This window comes from Pavona decussata, unplaced genomic scaffold (genome assembly GCF_977016875.1).
Source record: "Pavona decussata unplaced genomic scaffold, jaPavDecu1.1 SCAFFOLD_46, whole genome shotgun sequence".
In the NCBI taxonomy this organism is placed as follows: Eukaryota; Metazoa; Cnidaria; class Anthozoa; order Scleractinia; family Agariciidae; genus Pavona; species Pavona decussata.
The window spans coordinates 2,426,916-2,447,986 of NW_028145468.1; the positions used below are offsets into that span (position 1 = coordinate 2,426,916).

The 21,071-nt window shown below is 39.0% G+C and overlaps 2 protein-coding genes and 1 long non-coding RNA gene across 3 annotated transcripts; 1 reads left to right on the plus strand and 2 right to left on the minus strand.

Annotated features, from left to right (window-relative positions):
• Positions 1 to 714: 714 nt before the first annotated feature.
• LOC146482467 (monocarboxylate transporter 10-like) lies at positions 715 to 9,288 on the minus strand. Its single transcript, XM_085107319.1, has 4 exons — positions 8,422 to 9,288; positions 3,493 to 4,112; positions 2,364 to 2,730; positions 715 to 1,425 (listed from the first exon to the last, which is right to left on the minus strand). The coding sequence occupies exons 1-4, from the start codon at positions 8,603 to 8,605 to the stop codon at positions 1,211 to 1,213; spliced, it is 1,386 nt and encodes a 461-aa protein (XP_084963445.1). The 5' UTR covers positions 8,606 to 9,288; the 3' UTR covers positions 715 to 1,210.
• A 1,946-nt stretch (positions 9,289 to 11,234) lies between these two features.
• LOC146482468 (monocarboxylate transporter 10-like) lies at positions 11,235 to 16,832 on the minus strand. The gene is made up of 4 exons (XM_085107314.1): positions 16,533 to 16,832; positions 13,282 to 13,901; positions 12,809 to 13,175; positions 11,235 to 12,242 (listed from the first exon to the last, which is right to left on the minus strand). The coding sequence occupies exons 1-4, from the start codon at positions 16,714 to 16,716 to the stop codon at positions 11,986 to 11,988; spliced, it is 1,428 nt and encodes a 475-aa protein (XP_084963440.1). The 5' UTR covers positions 16,717 to 16,832; the 3' UTR covers positions 11,235 to 11,985.
• LOC146482469 (uncharacterized) lies at positions 14,900 to 20,912 on the plus strand. Its single transcript, XR_014864151.1, has 3 exons — positions 14,900 to 14,980; positions 16,072 to 16,147; positions 19,117 to 20,912. It is a non-coding gene; the product is annotated as an uncharacterized LOC146482469 (long non-coding RNA).
• Positions 20,913 to 21,071: the final 159 nt, after the last annotated feature.

A 21,071-nucleotide genomic window follows, 5' to 3' on the forward strand; every position in this document is an offset into this window, starting at 1 on the left:
AACGACCACCTATCCAAAACATCAAATATTTCCCAGTCAAGGCCCTATAGTTGGAACCTCTCGTAAGCGACCGCGACCACTTTTTGAGGTGACGGCATTCTAATTTTTCGTTGTTTTTAACCTCTTGTAAGCGACCACTTGACACATGGTCTGATCTCCATGTCCTCAGAGTTTATGAGGAACTTTTAGTGATAACTTAGCACTGCTCGTATTGTAACGGGAAAAATGTATGAGGTAAATTCTCTACTAATATAGGAGACCTGTCAGACCTGTTCTCCGAAGAGATCCCCTCTGGTTCGACTCTCATAAGCGACCACCCCCCCATAAGGGACCACTAAATCTTGGCTCGCTTACGGGAGGTTGGACTGTATTCAAATGCAACGCTTTTGCAAAGTAAAAAAAGGTCTGATTGGGGTTCAGTGCCATCTTAAATTTTCGAAAATTTAAGCCGGTGGATCTAAAAATGCTGATTACAGTTCTATAATAATTGACTTGGAACTACTTAAGGCGGGTAAAATTAGGAGTCCTTTTAACAGGTTATACTGTTGTTATGGCAACCTATCAAGTCGAGAAAACGACCATAACTTGCTCACCGAATGCTGTTTGCAAAGTAGTATATTGAGTCGTGAATAGTTCTAACGCGCAGTTCACACTGGCTACTCAGAAGGGCATTGAACCTCATTATGAAAGCGAGGCTAAGTGCAAAGTTTTTGTTATGAAAATTAGTTTTCATTCATATGCAAACAAAACTAATTCTTACATGAAAAGGTTTGCACTTAGCCTCGCATTGATGGTGTGGTTCACAGCAACTCGGAAATGGCCTATTTCCCTTCTGATTATTTATTCACACGTTTCAAGCAGACGCAGTTAAAGTGTATATGACAGATTTTTTTTTTTTTTTTTTGCTTGATCGAATCTTCTTGTTGTTCTCGTATGAAAATCGAAAAACTTAATTCGCTATCGATTTTTCTTCCCCTCGTTTGAGGCGGTCAAAGACGTGAAATTTCACTGCCGGTTGTGTACAAAACCGCGCAAGGCGGGAGACTAGGGATAGTGGACCTGTGACGTCAATACAAGAACGCTGCTTTCGCGGATTCTCTGTTTCAGCGTTTTTCTTTATGCAAAGGAAGAAAGATGGTGCTGCGGTGCGTTGTTTACGGCTGCAGCAACACGAAAGACGTTAAAAAAGTGTCACTATACCTAACATCTTTCATATTTTATTATCTTTGGTTATAGTTTGATAGTTTGCTTCGGGTGAGCTGTTGTTTAGTAGCTTCTCGCCTTCATTTTCGTCTAGTATGGAAGCAGTACGTTGATGTCGTTGGTAACAAAGTAGTATAATAGGGATAAAAGATCCTGCTATTGTGATGCCACCAGCCACTTGGAAAGGTATCACATACGAACCCAACTTGTCTGCTAGAAGACCTGAATGAAGAAAGAGTATAACAATGATTGTGAAACAAACATGTAAATAAGACGTCTGTAGGAGAATACATCAAAGGAAATCAGGGAAACCGTTTATATTTTCTCTATCACTAATGTCTCATGAATTTAACATTAGCTCTGACACGTGATCTGCTCAATCTCTGGTTTGTGATTCGTGATTTGACTGACCAGATAAACTCAAGTAAAAATCAGTCAAAAAATAGCATGGTCTGGCTAAATGGCTGATGTAGATGTCTGTAAACGTACGTTTCAAAGTAGATAATTGATTTGTTTAAAAAAATAAAACTGAATGTATTTTAAACAGGGCTGCATGAATGCTAATATTGTACAATAGCACTCGGCACGCTTATTATATGATTGCATTACTTGAGGATTTGCGTCACCACTGCTACTTTTATCAGCTGTACCTTGTCTCAGCTCATGAGCTCGTAAACGGCCGGAGTTGCCGAAAGTCGATACTCTTTGTGTTCCAGACCGCTTCTTCAAACCCTGAACATTTTAGACTGTTAAACTTGTCGTCATTTTGACACGTTTTAACTCAGCAAATTAACCCAGCGTTGATCCTTCGTTTTCGCAAAAAAAAAAAAAAAAAAAAAAGAAAAGGAACATCCAGGGCCGGGTTGTTCAAAGCCCGATTAAGCTAATCCTGGGTTAACGTGAACTTTGATTGGAGTTTAATTGCTAATCAGTAAGGATGCTTCCAAAAGATTTTTGTTTCTCAGTTTTGACATGGACTTTCCTATACCATTAGCTTAAAATTAACCTTTAAAAGCATTTTTAAGGAGCCAGATGAAAACCTCAGTTAACTTTTAATCGGGGATTAGCGTTAATCGGCTTTCGAACAACTGGGCCCAGCAGAACATGATGCGGGCGTGGGCCGCGAGCGACCTGGGCCCATTTTATAACAAGACACTTACCAGCTAACGGAGGACCGCTGGTCACGAAGAGCGACAGCAACATCATCTCCCACCCGATCACGGCAGTAGTTTTTTGAGGACTGACAGTAAGAAGGAGAACTGTTAAACTGGTAAAAAAGAACCCGTCGCCGAGCCCGTAAATTATCATACAGATGATCAGCGGCGCGTAGTTGCTTGTTAGAGTCACTAGAATTGTGCTTAAACCAATCACAAATTCTGCTGCCCAGAAAACGATAAAAGCGTTCACTCTGGGGTGGTGGCACAAAATTCCGGCCAGTAGGCGACCGATAGCGGAACCCAGGCCAAAAGACATGAGTAGCTTTGATCCTCTCTCAGATGAAATGCCCAGATCTTCACAATAGCGAATCTAAAAGAAAAAAAAAGCAATAGAGATAAATGAACAATAAGGGAAAATTCATTTTATGCGGAGGGAGAGGAGGGAGGAGGGAGGGGGGAGGGAGGGAGGGAGGGAGGAGGGAGGGGGGAGGGAGGGAGGGAGGGAGGGAGGGAGGAGGGCTGGTAGAATTTTGTCGATCCGAAATAATTTTTACGGCTCACTATTTGGAGTCTTATTTATATTACTTTTATAGTTTGGACCGTAGTTCTTTTCAGATCAGTTATGCTGTATATATTTTTGATGTGGTTTTGTCCATGTGTTCGCTTAAGGATAGTTCTGTACTATCCCCACTCAGGTTATTGTGACAGCGGCATGATATTCAGTCAAATTCATTGTTCATTGTTCATAATCACACGCTATGGTGTTAGCAAATATCTGAATCTGGGCCCATCCGGAGTCATTACCACGCACATTTAGAGACAACCGATCTCACGTTGGTTGAATATTCTACTTCTCGCTTCTAAACCGTGCTGACGACAGCCAACCAGCTCGAAACAGCTATCCACGGCAGCATTTATGACGCTCAGTTTTGTCTCTGTCATGTCGCTGTCGTGTTAGTTTTCTACGCAGTATCAGCCTGGCTTACTTCAGTCCCAGCTGTACAGCCAGTCTTCCTTCGTTATAGTTGTAGTATTTTCACATTTCCCCTAGCCCAATTCCACTTACGCAGCTCTTCTCATGAAAAAGTGAACGGTGCCTAATGACATGAACCAAAAATTTGCGAGCACTTACCAAATGAATCTGAGGGACAAAATGGCCAAACTCCTCTACGCACACACCAAGGATAAGGGCGATAACAGGTGGCTCTTTCCATACTGAGAAATCAAACACATTCTTAAATTTCGTGATCATCCTTCCACCTTTGTCCCTTCCTTCGCCTTCATCTTCCTCCTCCTCTCCTTTTTTGCTACTATTTTTTTCATCTGTTTCCACATTTGGATCATAGGTTATAACAAGCGAGTACAGGGCAAAAACAACTCCGGCCATTATACGACAAGTAGACTGCCAGCCGGTGGCCTTTATCAGGGCCTCTAATGTGGGGCCCATAATAAGTACTCCTACCCCAGGCCCTACGCTCAGCACCCTAGAGGCAAGTGACTGTCTGTTTTTAAAGAACTGGCTAATGACAACCAGGCCTGAGGAATATGCACAACTGGAACCCAAACCATAAAGAATGCTGTACGTGAAGAAGAGAACCCACATATTCTCAGCAAAGGAGCTGGCTATCAAGCTGACGACACAAAATGCACCTCCGATGAGTCCGGTGATGCGGCAGCCAAACCGCGTGATCAGAGCAGTTGATATATGACCGGCGAGGAAAGTCAATGGGATGGCCACAGAACCAACCCATGCTGAAATTTAAAATTAACGTAAATTAATAAATTGATAGATGAATGAGTGACTGAATGGATGAGTGAATAACATTGGCCAAACCCACACCTAGTAAAGTCAAGTGAAGTTATGGATATGACAATCAGCGATCACCTCTTAATTTACGCTTCTCTTGATCTGAGAGTCCCGAAACCTGTCAACACCTGCATAATCACTCATAAGAAGTATTTTATAATAATAATAATAATAATAATAATAATAATAATAATAATAATAATAATAATAATAATAATAATAACAATAATAATGATAATAATGATAATAATAATAATAATAATAATAATGATAATGATAATATAATAATAATAATAATAATTATTATTATTATTATTATATTTATATAGCGCTTTATACAAAAGTTCTAAGGCGCTTCACAATAACAGAAGAAAATAAAATAATAAAACTTAAATTGCCTAAGAGGTAAATATCGTTTAAAAGATAACTTCTCAGAGATGACTTTAAAGATACTGACACTGGAGCTACGCTGAATATAAATAGCGAGACTGTTCCATAACTTGGGGCACAAACAGAGAATGCTCGATCTCAGTAAGTTTTCAGATTTGATAGAGGAACTGGAAGCTGAAAACTAAGTGAGGACCTTAATCGCCTATTTGGAGTGTATATGTGCAGGAGGCTACTAATGTAACAGGGAGCTAAATTATTAAGAGCCTTAAAGGTTATTAAAAGTAATATAAAAGTTGCTCCCTTAGTAATGACGTGATGTGGTCATACTGGCAGCCACCTGAAATCAAGCGAGCTGCGCAATTCTGCACAAGGTGTAATTTATGTAAAAGGCAGCGAAGTAGGCCATATAATAATGAATTACAGTTGTCAAGTCTTAACTAAAATCTTCGTATGCTCGGAAGATAAAAATTTCCTAATACGATAAATATTACGAATATTAAAGTAACAGAACTTGCAAATATTTAACATCAGTAATATGGTGCTCAAAGTCTAGTATACTGTCGAATGTAACGCCAATGTTCTTGGCGTACTTAGATGGGAGAATCACGGAACCATCATCCAGTATAACAGGTGGGAACTGCAAAGTAGGTTTAAATTGTGATCCAGTGATTAATAGCGTGGCATTTGATGGCCGTTCTAAAACATATTAAAACTTAAATGAAACATCATTTCTGTGAAAGAATAGCCTTTTAAGGTTACTCCAAACCTTCGAGGGGCTACTTTTTGCCGAATGTTTATTTTTCGATCAAATTAAAGTTAATTACTTAAACTTACATTTTCAAAAAACAAATTATTTAAAATCTTAAAACACGCGCGAGAACATTGAGAAAAAGGTATTTTCGTAAAAAAGTTAATAAGTTTTCAAGGTGACATAATCTCTGTAAGGCGTGGACTCCCCAGCGACCTTTTCGCGGCAACGGCTTCATTTCAACTTATTAGCATTTTTTGTTTACACTCAAGTTTGAGTGCTGTGGTTTTGGACTGAAATAGGCAAGTCAATTTCTTATCACTTTGCAGCACAGAAGGAGCTAAGTATCTTGAATCTTCCTAGACCAGTGAGCAATGTTTCGTGGACTGCACATACGAAGGCTCCTGAGAAAGGTACAAACGAGCTCCTCGAACTCAAAAACGCGATGCTACAAGTGAAAAGACACAGGCGTATTTCTTCTGTTCACTGATTCAACTTGAAAAGTGGGAAACTCCTATCCTTTTAATGCTATAAATGTAGTTTAATTGATGTTGAAAGCCTAATATATTCTATTTTCAATCTTGTATAATAGAATGTCGATTTGAACTTCATTTTCATTTGAAAAATTCAAGCGAGTTTTTTATTATCTTGCACGCATGGAAATTATGCGTCAGTGTAACCAAAAGTTTGAAAATTCATATCTTTTGAACTATTGAACGGAAGAAAACTATGCTTTTAAACGTTATTTAATAAACTATTTGAAAACGTACTACCGAAAGTAGCTAGACGTTTAGTTTTTCTTACATCTCCAGTTCGCGTAACGGCCTCTCTGTTGATGCGTGTTACTTGATACTTAAGATGCAAAATGTTCAAAAATCTATAGCTCGGGTTTGAATCATCGTAAAATTCTCGTTCTTGCACCAAAATAAAGCTATTGAAATGTGCTATGAGATGCAATAAGATATTATTATGCGCGTTTGCTTTTTATTAAAAAATATTCGCATAAACTTTCGTTTCCGGTTTTGTTTACAAGTTCACGATTCACGCTGCGCACTTGTACTTTTTGCTGATTTCACCTTGAAACTGTATGTTGTTATTGCTGTAAATGTACTTTTATTAAATTTAAAAACCTTATATATTGTAGTTTCAATATTCTATAAAAGACTGTTCAAAAGAACTTCATTTTCAATTGAAAAATGGAAGCGAGTTTTTATCATGTGGAACGCGTATGAAATTATGCGTCACTCATTAACGTGTAACTCGGCAAAACGGTTTGAAAAGTCGTATCTCTCGACATATTCAACAAATAAAAAAAATAAAACCATGCTTTTAAACCTCATTTATTACATCGTCGAGCCTGGTTAAGTGTTGGAGATTGCCTTTGGTGGTTCTAGTATTCTTGCACATCTTGGTTTATAAACCAAAATACAGTGTACGCTCATCAATTCGAAGACTTGCAATGTTACTGAACACAAACAAAACTTACCCGATAGCTTTCATGTCGGCCACTAGTGCCTCCCTATGATGCTGCATTGGCGCTTGCTTGTCGGTTTATCTTCTTTTCTTTTCGTTTCTTTCCCGCGAAGCACCATTTTGCTTCCTGTGAACGTCAGGAGTTCTACTATGTTATTGGCTGGCGGCTCACAGTGTGATCCCGGTGTTGACATAACTCTCCGAGAAGGCGTGACATGCTTCTAAATCTTTAGAAGGCGAAAACTTCTGCAAGATGCCTCCTCTTCAAATGAATTAATAGGGTATGAAGAATTGACGGAATTTCGTGAAATTTGCCGAAAGTTAACTGAACAACGAGGAACAAAAGGATGTCGGCATTTTTCTTTAAATCAAATACTTCCCTCCTGGCGGCCTCGCAACGCAACACGTCTGCAAATTCTTTTTTACTGAAACTTGACAGATATATTAAAAGAAAACCAATAGGAATACGGGGAAATGCTCACACCCTTTGAGAGATTGATAATTTATGATTAACACTGTGCAGCTACATTTCGTCAGAGATCCCGTTTGATACCCGATTAATTCGACGGAATGGCACTCTGTCATTTGCCGGCTTCCTTCGCCTTAGCAGAGGAATAACCAAAATAGCTTATAATTTTATCGAATTCTGCATTAAATAACCTTTCTATCGATATTTAGTATAAATCTACTAGTGTTCTATCACGAATGCCGTTCTCTGATTGGTTACGCCACTCGCTATCTATTCTGTGATAGATAGTGAGTAGCGATTTTCAACAAAATGGCGGCCGCTTCTTCGCGTTTTCGAAGTGTCTGCGATGAGGAAATAGATAATTTACTTGTTTAGTTTTGAACGACTAGTAGATTTATACTAAAACAATTAGATTATTCGCTCTCGATTTCTATGCGTGATAGTTGATTCGGGCTTCGCCCTCATCAACTATCACGCGATAGAAATCTCGAGCTCATAATCTAATTGTTAAATAGATTGTGGTGGTTTCCTTAAAAACAACGCGCGTACGAATTTTTTTCGGGAAGGCACCCGCGAAGGTTTGGAGTAACCTTAACCGCAAATAGACCGCTCCTGGAGATCCGCTCTGTGGATTTCCATTGAGTTCTCCATTTATTTTTTCATAAATATATTTATTGACTTATTTATTTTAAATCGTGATTATTCGATAAAAAATGACGTACGATATCAGCAACACATTTTGATAAGTCTCATTCGCGTTGGTGGACGCGCGTGGTCAGCTCGAGGTCACTTGTGATCTAAGTTTGTCCATTTGATATAACAGGTCATTACAGTGATCCTGTGTAAAAATATGGCTGATTCACTTAGTATGAATATTTCACGCTGTCTTTGTTTCGCTTGTGATCACTTGTTTGCACTCAGTGTTTAGACATATTTTCACCCTACTCTTAGCATACAAAGCAAATTGGATTCTTTTTTTATCTGCAAGTAACGGATGCAAGGCCGCTGCGTTCTGAACCGGCGGTTCTCTTTTCAAGTTTCTAACTGCTGCCCCCGCCTCTATCGACCCCGAAACAGGCGTATATTGCTTTTACATCTCTGTAATATCAGCGGAGGAAAAGACAAGAACTTGTAGATTAAAATACACGTTCTATATACATTTATATGAACCAACCTGTAGCTTCACGGGATGAGTTGAAATAATCCATGAACACCGGCAGGAAAATGCCAAAGCTGAAAAGAAACCCCAGCGATGCGACCCAGGTCATTGTAGCGCAAACACAGACCAACCATGACCACAAACTGTCCCGTTTGCGAGGAGCGTCGCTTGACCAACACGGGAGTGAACCGAATGCCATTAGCTTGATAGTGAATTAATATCGACAGTGTCAAAATACTATGGATCGATACTGAACAAACAAAAGTAAGTGCAGTGATGAAATTCTGATTTATTTTTTCCACGTTCAATTATCATTTCTCATATGATGATCTTATGGTTATTCGGTCCTGGCGTGCGTTTTTCGAAAGTCCCAAGTGCTTTTCTCAAACTCCCGAAAACTGATGTCACAACCGAAAAACCATTTTACATACCCAAAATTCATTACCAAAAATTCATTTTTTCTTAATTTTGAAAGCAAAATTCAATTTAAGTTTTCTAATGTTAAAAAAACACACACTGAGTTAGTTTGAGCGAAAAGCTCTTTGAGAGCTTTGAGAAATGCACGCTTACTGGTGACAAACAAGCGAAACTCGAGAAATGTGGAATGGGGACTTCGGACTACGGGCTGGGTGTAAAATCAGGAATGGTACAAAATATGGACTGCGGACTGTGCATAAAACAAGGACTAGCATTTCGTGTAATTTTTGAAATGATTCATCGTCCCAAATACACGAGATTTATCCCTCGCATATTTTAGGGCTGTTTTTCTGATCTTTCTTTCATCGTCCTACATACAGAGCCTAAACACAATCTCGTTTGTCTTCCATCAACTGCTGTTTTCTTTTGATAGGGGAGGGTTACTTACTCGGTATTTATATATATAGTAAATAGAGGATATTACATGGCCGCGCGGAGATACGAAATTTCTCTTCGAGTGTTGAAAAATATTTCACGAGTGAGCGCAGCGAACGAGTGAAATATTTTTCAACATGAGAAGAGAAATTTCGTATCTCCAAGCGACCATGTAATTTTCTTTTTATTATATAAAATCCTCACAATACAACAAAATATGCTTTGTTCTTTATTTCAAAAACTAAGGTTTGAAATTGAGTTCATAAGCTTACAGTCAGTTGTTTATTTGTGTCAATCGTAAACCAGGCCGAGTTATGTCAATACAAAGTAAGACTAAGCGAAAAGGCCACAAATAAAATCTATATAAATAGAAAACGGATAAACAGGTAGGTCCCTGGTATAAACAAATGGCATATTAAATATGGTTAGAAATTTGGCTTACAGTAACAAGTAAACATACCGTCCTAGCTTTCATCGCTGCTTTCAACTACACTCACACAACTCCACGTCGTACGCAGTTTTCCTCTTTGTATTCGGATTTTCTTGTTCTTCTACGAATTCGATCAGTTTCTTATCTGTGATCTCAGCAAATCTGCTTGAGCTTGTCTCCATTTTAGAATAAACTTAACTTCGACTCGCCAAAAGACCAACTCAAAAACTCCCAAAAGACCAAACGACAGCTAAACGGCGGAAACCCTTCGGAAAACCACAAGTGCTTGACAGCGCGCGAAAATACTGCGAGCTGATTGGTCAAAAATGATATCACACATGTGTGGATAAAAATGATATCGCCACTGGCGGGATAGCGTTTTTATCGATTTGCTACCACTCGGTATACCACTAAATTTTATATAATAAAAAATGATATCACTAGAGGCCAATTAAATAGACAACAATAATAAAAAAAATAAATAAATAGAGTAAGTTAAGGTAAAACAAAAAAATTATACCTATTATCCAAACATCTTACATCTACCAAATACAGTCGAACCTCCCGTAAGCGACCACCCCTAATGTCAAGGATTTGTGGTCGCTTACGGGAGGTGGTCGCTTACCAGAGGTCAGACCACAGGGGAAGGGGGGGAGGGGGGTTCTAAATTTCGGGTGATTTACATATGGTAATTGTGGACACCTAACCCAGTGCCAGTGCTTATCGAAACGCAAAGTAAAAACTTTTCTTTAGACTGCTTGAGTTAGGAGCAAACAGTAAAGGGCATTTTTGCAATGTTACATTTCAAGCCTAACACATCAACAACTTTGGCGTTTGTTTGTTTGTTACATACCCGGGTCCAGTTAACGTTCTTTATCGCCACAATTTTTCTGTTGAATAATACAAGGTTGAGAGAGTCATTACCGGTCGTGCATGTGCATGCATGCTATTTACAAGATAAGAGAGTTTCTTTCCTATAAGGGATTTTACCTGATTAAAGTTTTTTTCAGTGTACACTATAGTGCATGTATATGTTATCATTTGTTTCACTGTCGGCAGACACTTCTGGTAGCTCCGGCTGTGAGATTTTTATACGGCATCCGCTGTAATGATGTGGGCAAATACGTTACAGTCAATTTCCGCCCGTGAGAGAAACGGCAGATTGTGTGTCAAGTGGTCGCCTACGGGAGGTTAAAAACAATTGAAAATATTAAACAATCATCTCTAAAAGTGGTCGCTTACGAGAGGTGGTCGCCTACGAGAGGTTCCATCTACATAGTGATTTGACTTGAAAACTTTTGGTATCTTGGAAAAGTGGTCGCTAATGAGAGGTGGTCGCTTACGAGAGGTGGTCGCAAAGGGAGGTTCGACTGTATCTCGAAGTAGCTTGAAAAACTTCGGCTGGATTTCGTGTTTTCAATCCACCTCTCGATCTGTGTTTTGAAATCAGATAAAACACTTTAAACGTTAAAACTTTAAACTTTAAGGCCAGACCTTTAGAACACACACGCATGCAAGAATCGCTTTGGGTTAATACTCCCTCATATTGTGCTTCCCTGCAAAGAAATTCATCTTTAATTCAGTCTGTTTGTGCTTTATGCCTTCTAATATGTATAACGTGTTTCTCACCAAGTTCTACTTTATCCAGTATGTAATTTCTATTCCCACCAGACATGACAGCAACTGATTAGACAGATTCATATTTGAAAGTGGATATTGGAAGCAATTTTGGGTAAGGTGACTTAAATTTTTTACTCTGGCATCTTTTTGAAACAATTCCTGACTACTAAACATTTACAAAAAGTCTCAGAAAACTTTTACGTCAACTTGTATTTCGAGAGAATCATCTTAACTGAAGAAAAGTTCTATTCTTTCTTCTGACTTGAGCCTGATAAGCTGTATTGATCAGTAAAAAAAATGCAACATCTGCAAAGGTGCAAAGGCTAAATCCCTAGAGCTAGCGTGCTAGTTACACTACCACTTTGCAACCGTATTGTAAATTAAATTATTTTAAGAGACTGCATCGTTGTATAATGAAATTCCGGACATATGATTGGCTTAGCGGCAATGGTATATAAGCCATTATACCATGCCCGAAAAATAGGTTGTTCTTGTAAAGCGAAATCAGCAACATCTAGCAATATTTCTAGATGATTGTTTTAATAGAACAATTCTTCCACCTGTCCACTCAAGCTTGTTGGATATATGATTATAGCCAACTATCTATCATCTCATATCCAACGCGCGCTCGTGGAATCTGATTGTTAATTATATCCTCTTGTCACGGATTGAGTGGTTTAACGATAGGAAATCGAAACGCCAATGTCATTAGCGTTGGATTTTTGGTTTAGCAGCTTCTCGCCTTCGTCATCCCGTAACATGACGTTTTGGTCCTGTAGCGTGGACGTAGCAGCATTTTGGTCAGCGTCATAGGTAGAGGGTGGAGCCCGTTTGCAACAGAGCCGCATGGAAGTAATGAAAGCACCTGCGAGAGTAATGCTACCAGCCACTTGGAAAGGTATCACATACGAACCCAACTTATCTGCAAGCAGACCTGAAAAAGCGATAACAGTATTCTAATTCAATACTGACACAGTTTGCAGATAAAGAGAGAACATCAAAGGCAATAAGGAACAGTGTCTAGAAGAGGCGGTCATCGATCCCAATCACGAGTCAGAAAGATTTCGCGCCAATTTTGAACCGCATAACTTGTTGACCTTAGCGGGAAAGATATTCAGGTTAATATTATGAAAGTTGTTCGTCATCGTCATCCTACTTTTGCACGCGTTCATTAAATATTTAAATGGTTCGATTTATGGAAAAGGTTAGGATTTATGGAAAAGGTCAGCGATGTGGAAATATTCCGAAACTCTGAAAACAGGCGAACACAAATTGAAAACGGCATTAGTAGACATGTACCGTGAAGTACTGTTCTGTTTACGTATTGTTATTCTTTGTCAACATGGAAAACCTGTGCTAGAGGCGCCATCTTTCGTTTGATCCTTTTAGTTGTCGGAGCTTAACCTGAGTATCATGCCTTCCTAAGGTTGGTCAACACCTGGAACAGGCTTCAGAAGTAGAAGCAGCAGCGTAAGCTAAGAAAAAAAACAGGACACTTACCAGCTAATGGAGGACCGCTAACCAAGAAGAACGACGCCAACATCATCCACCAGCCGAGTACAGCAGCAGGTTTTTGAGGACTGACAGTGAGAAGGAGAACTGTCAAAGTGGTAATATAGAATCCGTCGCTGAGCCCGTAAATGACAATGTAGATGATCAGCGGCGTGTAGGTGCTTGCTAGAGTCACTAGAATTGTGCTCAAACCAACCACAAATCCTGCTGCCCAGAAAACGATGAAAGCGTTCACTCTCGGGTGGTTGATCAAGATACCAGCTAGTAAGCGACCGATAGCGGAGCATAGACCATAATAAATGAACAGTTTTGATCCTCTCTCAGACGAAATACCCAGATCTTTACAATAGCGAATCTAAAAGAAAAACAAAACAATACAGATTTTACCATACAGGTTACATGGAGGATGCCACAACCAATTCATAGGCCCAAAACAAACTGTAAAATGCCTTAACACTTACCAAATGAATCTGAGGTACCAAATGCCCAAACTCCACTACACACGCACCAAGGGTAAAAAACACAACTGGAGGCTCTTTCCACACTGACAAATCAAATACATTCTTTATTTGCGTTATCATCTTTTCTTTTTTTGTTTTTCCACCGGCGTCTTCCTTCTCTGCCCTTTCGTTGCTGCTACTTTTTTCTTCATCTGTCTCCACATTAGGATCAAAGGTTATCGCAAGCGAGCACAGAGCAAAAGCAACGCCAGCCATTATCCGACAAGTGGTCTGCCAGCCGACGGCCCTTATTAGGGCCTCTAATGTGGGGCCCATAACAATGACCCCTACCCCTGGTCCGGCGTTCAGCACACCAGTGGCAAGTGACTGTCTCTTCTTAAAGAACTGGCTAATTACAACCAGACCTGCAGAGAATGTACAACAGCAACCAAAACCAAACAATAGGCTGTACGTGAAGAACAGAAGCAAGATGTTCTCAACAAGGGAGCTGGCCATCAAACTCACGACACAAAATGCACCTCCAATAAGAGTGGTGATGCGGCAGCCAAACCGAGTGACCAGAGCGGTTGATATATGACCGGCGAAGAAAGTCATTGCGATGGCTACAGAACCAACCCATGCTGGAATAAAAAAAAAGTATGAAATGATTGACAGTATTTGAAACGTATTACAGTAATGAAAAGTGAGAACTGACATTCCCGTCAAGCATCAATATGGCCGGAGTTAGCGCCATATTTGGTTTATATTCTTTTCGAGTCATGGAGCAGCGAGAGTTCTTTCTGTAAAAACCGTGCAAGGATTTAGAATTACACAAGCCTATGGTCAGAACAAATTAAACCAAGAAAGAGAGAGAATGAATGAACTTTATTTACCCAGCGAATTAACTGATCACGAAAAAAAACTACTGCTTCACCAGAAAAGCTGCGTGAGGGGTAATACAAGTTATTTAACGGTTAAAATAGACTGATAGACTATATGAGGGGGGTGAATAGGGGTATGTAGATCCGCCGATCCGCTAAAATCAATGGCTGAATCCGTCGATCCGCTCAAAAAATCAACTAAATCCGAATCCGCAAATTGTTTGCCGCGTTAGATGATACGCGAGACAAAAAGGGACTTCAGTTGTTGGAGCTGCCTTGCATGATATTGTGTTTTAGCGTTGAGGATGACTATCAACGAAATATTTATGTAACCAACGTCTGTATCGAAACAAAATCTTGTAGATAAGAGAAAAAAGAGCAAACTTGAACTTCCTAACAACCAAAATCCGAAATCCGGGCCCAAAAACTGGATAAAACCGCGATCCGCTGTGATCATAGGATCCGCAGATCCGTTAAAATTTCGCTCTGAATCCAGAATCCGCGCTAAAATATTCACCAAATCCGCCGATCCGTAGACCTATTCACCCCCCTCCTATATACAGAACTTAAATGACAGCGACGTTATTTATTTACTTATTTATTTATTTATTTATTTATTTATTTATTTATTTATTTATATATTTATTCATTTATTTATTTATTTATTTATTTATTTATTTATTTATTTATATATTTTATATATATATTTATTTATTTATTTATTTATTTATTTATTTATTTATTTATTTGAGAGAAAGAGAATGAGGGAGAGGAAGATGAACAACAAAGAAGAAGAGAACAAGAAGAACACAACAAGCTGAAGATAATCGTATACAGAGGTAAAGTCCATTTCTTGAGAAAATTGTGCTATAAAATGATTCATTTTTTTCCCTAAGCTTCCGTATCACACACTAAAAAGATGACAATAGTACCGTCACTAAGAAAGGCCTCGCTTAAACCGAGCCTGGAAGACACATCATCTAAAACATTATGCATATAACCACCGAGTTTGAGATGAGAGATGAAGGTGTTCACGTCGGGTTAGCCTCGCTCCCTCAGCCAGTTAAGGGGCCGTTTACACGGACGAGTTTTGTGCAATCCAGTATCAGAAAGTACGTTTCAAACTACTGGCGACTTTAGAGCGATTTATCGGCAACTTGGGCCTAGTTTATACGTCGCGCTGTAGTCGAATTTAATTCAGACGAATTTTTAATTCGTCTGAATTAAAATTCAAGGTCCCACAAGCAATTAAATTCGACCATAGCGCGACGTCTAAAACGAATTAAATTCGTCTGGTAAACTAAATTCGTCCTAGACGTTTTATCCGTCTTGGTAAGACGTTTTATCCGTCTTGGTAAGACGGATAAAATATCGCTAACGCGTCTTGGACAGTTTAAACGTCGCACTAGTGTCGCGTCGAATGAAATGCATATTAATGTATTTCAAACTATTTTGGCGAGCCCGCAGGGACCCGTTTCGAACTTTTCAAGTATTCCGCATGCGAGAATTATATTCGACCGTATTGATTTCGACGCATAAAACCACGCCACGATTTATGTCGACGGAATGACGAATTTAATAGAATTAAATTCGTCTGAATTAAATTCGACTGTAGCGCGACGTATAAACTAGGCCTTACTTGCAATTTGTGTTTTTAAATTTCAATTAGAACAGGGCACATGTGGTCCATGTGGTGTAAGTATAAATAACACCAAAATTTCCTTTGAGTCCCTCATGGCCGGCACTATTCATGTTGTTAGTGCATGTGCTCTATTCTCATCATAATTCTTTAAATCGCAATTCACCACAAAATTTAGGAAAAATTGCTGGTGTTGATATTGGGCAGTAAAATCGCCGTAAAATTCGGAGAAAATTGTTATTCTCTGTCTTAACTTTTAATGCCATTCCTATTAATTCTGTTCCTTTGTAGTTCGGCCACATTGTACAAGTTGAACGAGTGTGAATAGTCGCGTAGTAGTTCAAGAAACGTGAACTTATATTTTCAGGTAATGCCGTCGTGCTTGCTTAGGTTGCGTTCGATTGACTTTATTCCGGAATAAGAATAAGCGGAATAGCTGTTAACACACGTTCTCTTTTTAAGAAATTTGGGAGGCCAGTTTGCAAACTTTCGCTGACACATGAGAATTTAAGACCCGTCTCGCACTCCAGTCAGTCTTAAAACCTTTTATGAGGGATTTCTTGTCATCGTTGTATGTATCCCTATTCCGGAATAGGCTCAATCGATCGCAGGCCTAAACGTCCCTAATGTATTATGCAATCGATGTACAATTATCTTATTTTGGCCAAAGGGGACAGGTCGAATAAAAGAAAACAGAAGAATCGATGCGAACTTGTGAGTTTTTGAAATGCGATTGCTATGTATATACGAACCTGTTGTTTCTCGGGATGCGTTGAAATAATCCATGAACACCGGCAGGAAAATGCCAAAGCTGAAAAGAAACCCGAGCGATGCGACCCAGGTCATTGTAGCGCAAACACAGACCAACCATGACCACAAACTGTCCCGTTTGCGAGGAGCGCCGCTTGACCAACACGGTAGTAAACTGAATGCCATTAGTTTGATAGTGAATTAATATCCACAGTGTCAAAATACTATGGATCGATAGCTGAAGAAACAAAAGTAGGTGCAGTGATGAAATTCTAATTTACTTTGTTATGTTAAATTGTCATTTCTCATATGATAATCTTATGGTTGTTCGGTCCTGGCGTGCGTTTTTCGAAAGTCCGGAGAACTTTTCGGGCCCGAAAACATTTCGGGTGCTTTTTTTCGGGTCCCGAAATGTGTTTCTCGGAACACCCAAAAGTGTCTCGAATTGTCTCCCGATATTTTCGGGAATCTTTCTGCATTACCGGCTACGATAATGCGAGCTAAAAAGCTTATTTTAGAACACGGTTTTATTATTATAACTCTTAATTTTTCTAGCTGAAAGCTGGAACTGTAACTGTATTTATACATGCGTGCGTTTCTCCAACTCACGAGAAGATGTCACACACGAAAAACCATTTTACATACGTAAATTCATTACCAAAAATTCAATTTTTCATAATTTTGAAAGCAAAAACAATTTTTAAGTTTTCCAAAGTTAAGAAAAACACATTGAGTTAGTTTGTGCGAAAAACAAACGGCAATCTGTAGAAAAGCTTTTCGAGAGCTTTGAGAAATGCACGGTTACTGCTGACAAAGATAAAAAGTTGTGAGTTGGAAATCGATAAGGATTGGCTTATCGATTGCTATGGATTGTCATCGACTTTTATCGGAAACTGTTTTTGTCAATTTCTACAGGTTAAAGATTGACACGATGTATTTTCTTTGGTTTTCTTGAGTCATTCAATCGTGGATATGCAATACAAATATCAGCAAGCTGATACTAAAAGAACAAGAACAATAACACAGGGGCACCCAACAGATCGTTTCGGTACATTATCTGTTCGGAAGGCCCTTAATCCCCTACAATTTTCTTAAGGAAATTTTCACCTCTAACTTTCGTGATATGGGAAATTTAAGACCTGGTTTTTTCGGATTGATGAAAATGTCGTTTCGGGTGCCGAAAAAAGGGCAGCTAAGATTTTCGGAAAGGAAATAAGACCCAGTGATAAGACCTAAGGTTTTCGGGAAATGGACAAAGATGCCTTAGTGATTTCGAAAAGATTCAAGTTCCCCTAGAATAACTGAACTGATAAAAATATTATAGCGCGGCCTAAAATGAACCTACAGAGCTTAAAAGACACTCCAGATAGCCTAAAATAGCGTTTCAAAGGATCTGAGAGAAAACTGTCGTTGGGTGCCCCTGACAACAGAAATAATTAGGTATTTTTATTGATTTTAAGCTTCTGCGCGGTTCAAAGAAGAAGAGGAAGTTGCGGCCAAAGTAGCGGTGTGCAACCCTCTAGTCTCTAACAAAATCAGTGTTTTTTTACTTGCATTAAGAAAGAAGCGTAATGATAAATCGCAGAGTAAGCAAGAAAAAAAATAATCCAGCAGCACAGAAGTAATCACTTTTGCTCCATAAATATTGATTAGGAAGAACACATGTAAAAGAAGAAGTAGTTTTCTGTGTTTTCGTCGTGTCTCCGGCAGGACTAGATGCTGGAATAATAAAATGTTTCACCATTTGAACGCGGGTCTCGTATTGCTTACTAGATGGTAACGCTATCTAATCTGTTTGAAACGAATACTCCCCCAGGGACTCCTTGGGATTAGTGATTGTTATCGATCACTGTCGATTGCTATCGATTATTATCCATTTTCTCAATTGATAACAATCGATAATAAGTTTTTTTCTATGAGTTCGATTGTTATCGATTACCGATATCAATTAATCGATATCAATGGTATCGATTGATTTCCGATATCGATTTCTATCGATTGACTACGCCTGGAAGAGTGGAGGGTGCATAAATACTATGCTCAATACTTATGGGTATTACGAAGGTCTCAAGAGGAAAAGTGTGCTAATTTATGCAGCGCGCGAGGCCATTTAAGCGCTATAATATCAATGATTGAAGAAATCACGATTAAAAGATTAAAAGAAAAGAATGAAAGTAATCATATCCTCAGTTTTAGTGCACCGAGACAAAGTGTGCCCAAATACATGAAGTTTCTACTACTGAAGAAACTGTTTTTCATTTCTTTTATCGACTGTGGGACCGCAGACCAAATTCCAAGGAAATTCAGAAAGAGGAGGTAACAGTGGCCTCCCACGCAATAACAACAACAACAACAAGCTTTGTTAGCATGACTGTCACAAATACAGTATTGCAAAAGCTATTCATGACTAATTATTGATTCTCCTCCCCCGAGGAGCCCGTGACATGATAAGCTGAGCCAAAGAGCGTCTGCATAGGAGACTAAGGTGACAGTTGATTGGCCACAAACTATAAAATGTCTTCCCATCAACCAAAGTCCAATTGTAACTGAGAGTGAAAGTAACATTGCATTTTCCTTTCTTTTCAGGTGATGGCAGCTTAACCTCTTACGACTATCCTGGCCTCCGCAGCCAAACATAAGTAATACTAGTTTCTGTGCACTAGTAGGGTTATTGTTAACAAAAGTCCGAGCCATCATTCTAACGATTCCATTAAAATAAATATGTTTTTTTGGCTATTCATAGTGACACTAAAAATAGGTAACACTGCGGCCCCTTTAATGAGCGTTTTAAACACTAAATTAAATAAAAAGGGAATCAGTTTGACAACGCGCACTAATTACTAGTTATTTGAGTGTAAATTGAAGAGGGGTTAGATTTAAGATAAAAAATCCTGCCTTATTACTTTGTGTCATTTTCTGACAACTTACGCGGTTCTGCGCGATAGAGCTATTCACGACACAATATACTATTTTCGATAACATTCGGTGAGCAAGTTATGGTCATTTTCTCGACCCGATAGGTTGCCATAACAACAGTATAACCTGTTTAAAAGACCCCTAATTTTACCCGCTTTAAGTAGTTCTAAGTCAATTATTATGGAATTGTAATCAGCATTTTTAGATTCGTCTTGAATTTTCGAAAATTTAAGATGGTTCTGAACCCCTATCAGACATTTTTTTTTAACTTTGCGAAAACGTTGTATCTAAATACAGTCGAACCTCCCGTAAGCGACCATCGAAAATGCCAAGATTAAGTGGTCACTTACGGGAGGTGGTCTCTTACGAGAGTCGAACCAGAAGGGGTCTCTTCCGAGAACAGGTCTGACACATCCCCTATATAAGTAGAGAATTTATCTCATACATTTTCCCAGTTACAATACGAGCAGTGCTAGGTTATCACTAAACGTTCCTCGTAAACTATGAGTACATGGAGATCACATCATGTGTCAAGTGGTCGCTTACAAGACGTTAAAAACAATGAAAAATAATGCCGTCACCTCAAAAAGTGGTCGCGGTCGCTTACAAGAGGTTCCAACTCTAAGGCTTTGACTGGGAAAAATGTGGTGTTAAGGATAGGTGGTCGTTTATGGGAGGTGGTCGCTTACGAGAGGTTGTCGCGCATGGAGCTTCGACTGTATGTCTATTATAGTTCCATAACGAAAAATGGGGGTAACTGAGCTCGCGTATGAGTTATAACCACCAAAAGGTTATAAATAAAATAAGCCGGTGTCAGTGACTGAAAAACAAAATTACATGTAACATGCACTGTAACATTTACAACAAGTTTCAGAAAACTTTTACGTCAACTTTTTATTTCGAGATAATCATCTTAAGTGAAGGAGAGTTCTATTCTTTCATCTGACTTGAGCAATAGGCTGTATTGGTGAAAATTCAACATCTGTGAAGGTACAAAGGCTAAATCCCTAGAGCTAGTGTGTGAGTTACACTACCAATTTGCAACCGTATTGTAACTTAAATTATTTTAAGAAGCTGGATCATTGTATAATGAAATTCCGGGCATATGATTGGCTTAGCGGCCATCGTATATCAGCCATTATAATCCATCAAATATTTTCGCTCGCGCGCGATTGGTCTAAACGCCTCACGTGACCGAACATACCCCAGCTAAAACTGGCGAAAATCCAATGATATTCCCCAAGTGATATTCCCCAATTTCAAAAACTTCAAGGCGCATCTTGTTTACAATTAAAATTAATGTCAAGATGGGGGAACGGTTTGCTTTTGTGACAGAAGGAGAGATAAACCTGCTGGTCGATAAAGCAGTATCAGAAAACGACATACGCTATAAACGTTTTTGACGGTAAACTGTTCTTAAACGAAATGTTCAAATACTCAAGCTCATTGCTACATGTTGCGAGATATGCTTGAAGGATAATAACCACAATACCCTCCATTTGGCTTTAGAAATATGCTCAGATATTTGTCCTTGGACATTATCTGTTCCGAGAAGCTCGCAGTTTTCCGAGAGCGAAAACTGTTCGCTTCTCGGAACAGATAATGTCCGCGGACAAATATCTGAG

What these genes read in the sequence shown, in the direction of transcription:
- LOC146482467 (XM_085107319.1), bottom strand. Translation starts at nt 8,605, where the DNA reads ATGGCATTCGGTTCACTCCCGTGTTGGTCAAGCGACGCTCCTCGCAAA. An exon ending in TTGTCCCTCAGATTCATTTG is followed by an intron (nt 2,731 to 3,492) that starts GTAAGTGCTCGC and finishes TTTTTCTTTTAG; the next exon opens with ATTCGCTATTGTGAAGATCT. An exon ending in CAGCGGTCCTCCGTTAGCTG is followed by an intron (nt 1,426 to 2,363) that starts GTAAGTGTCTTG and finishes TTCTTCATTCAG; the next exon opens with GTCTTCTAGCAGACAAGTTG.
- LOC146482468 (XM_085107314.1), bottom strand. Translation starts at nt 16,716, where the DNA reads ATGGCATTCAGTTTACTACCGTGTTGGTCAAGCGGCGCTCCTCGCAAA. An exon ending in CGCATCCCGAGAAACAACAG is followed by an intron (nt 13,902 to 16,532) that starts GTTCGTATATAC and finishes TTTTTATTCCAG; the next exon opens with CATGGGTTGGTTCTGTAGCC. An exon ending in TGGTACCTCAGATTCATTTG is followed by an intron (nt 13,176 to 13,281) that starts GTAAGTGTTAAG and finishes TTTTTCTTTTAG; the next exon opens with ATTCGCTATTGTAAAGATCT.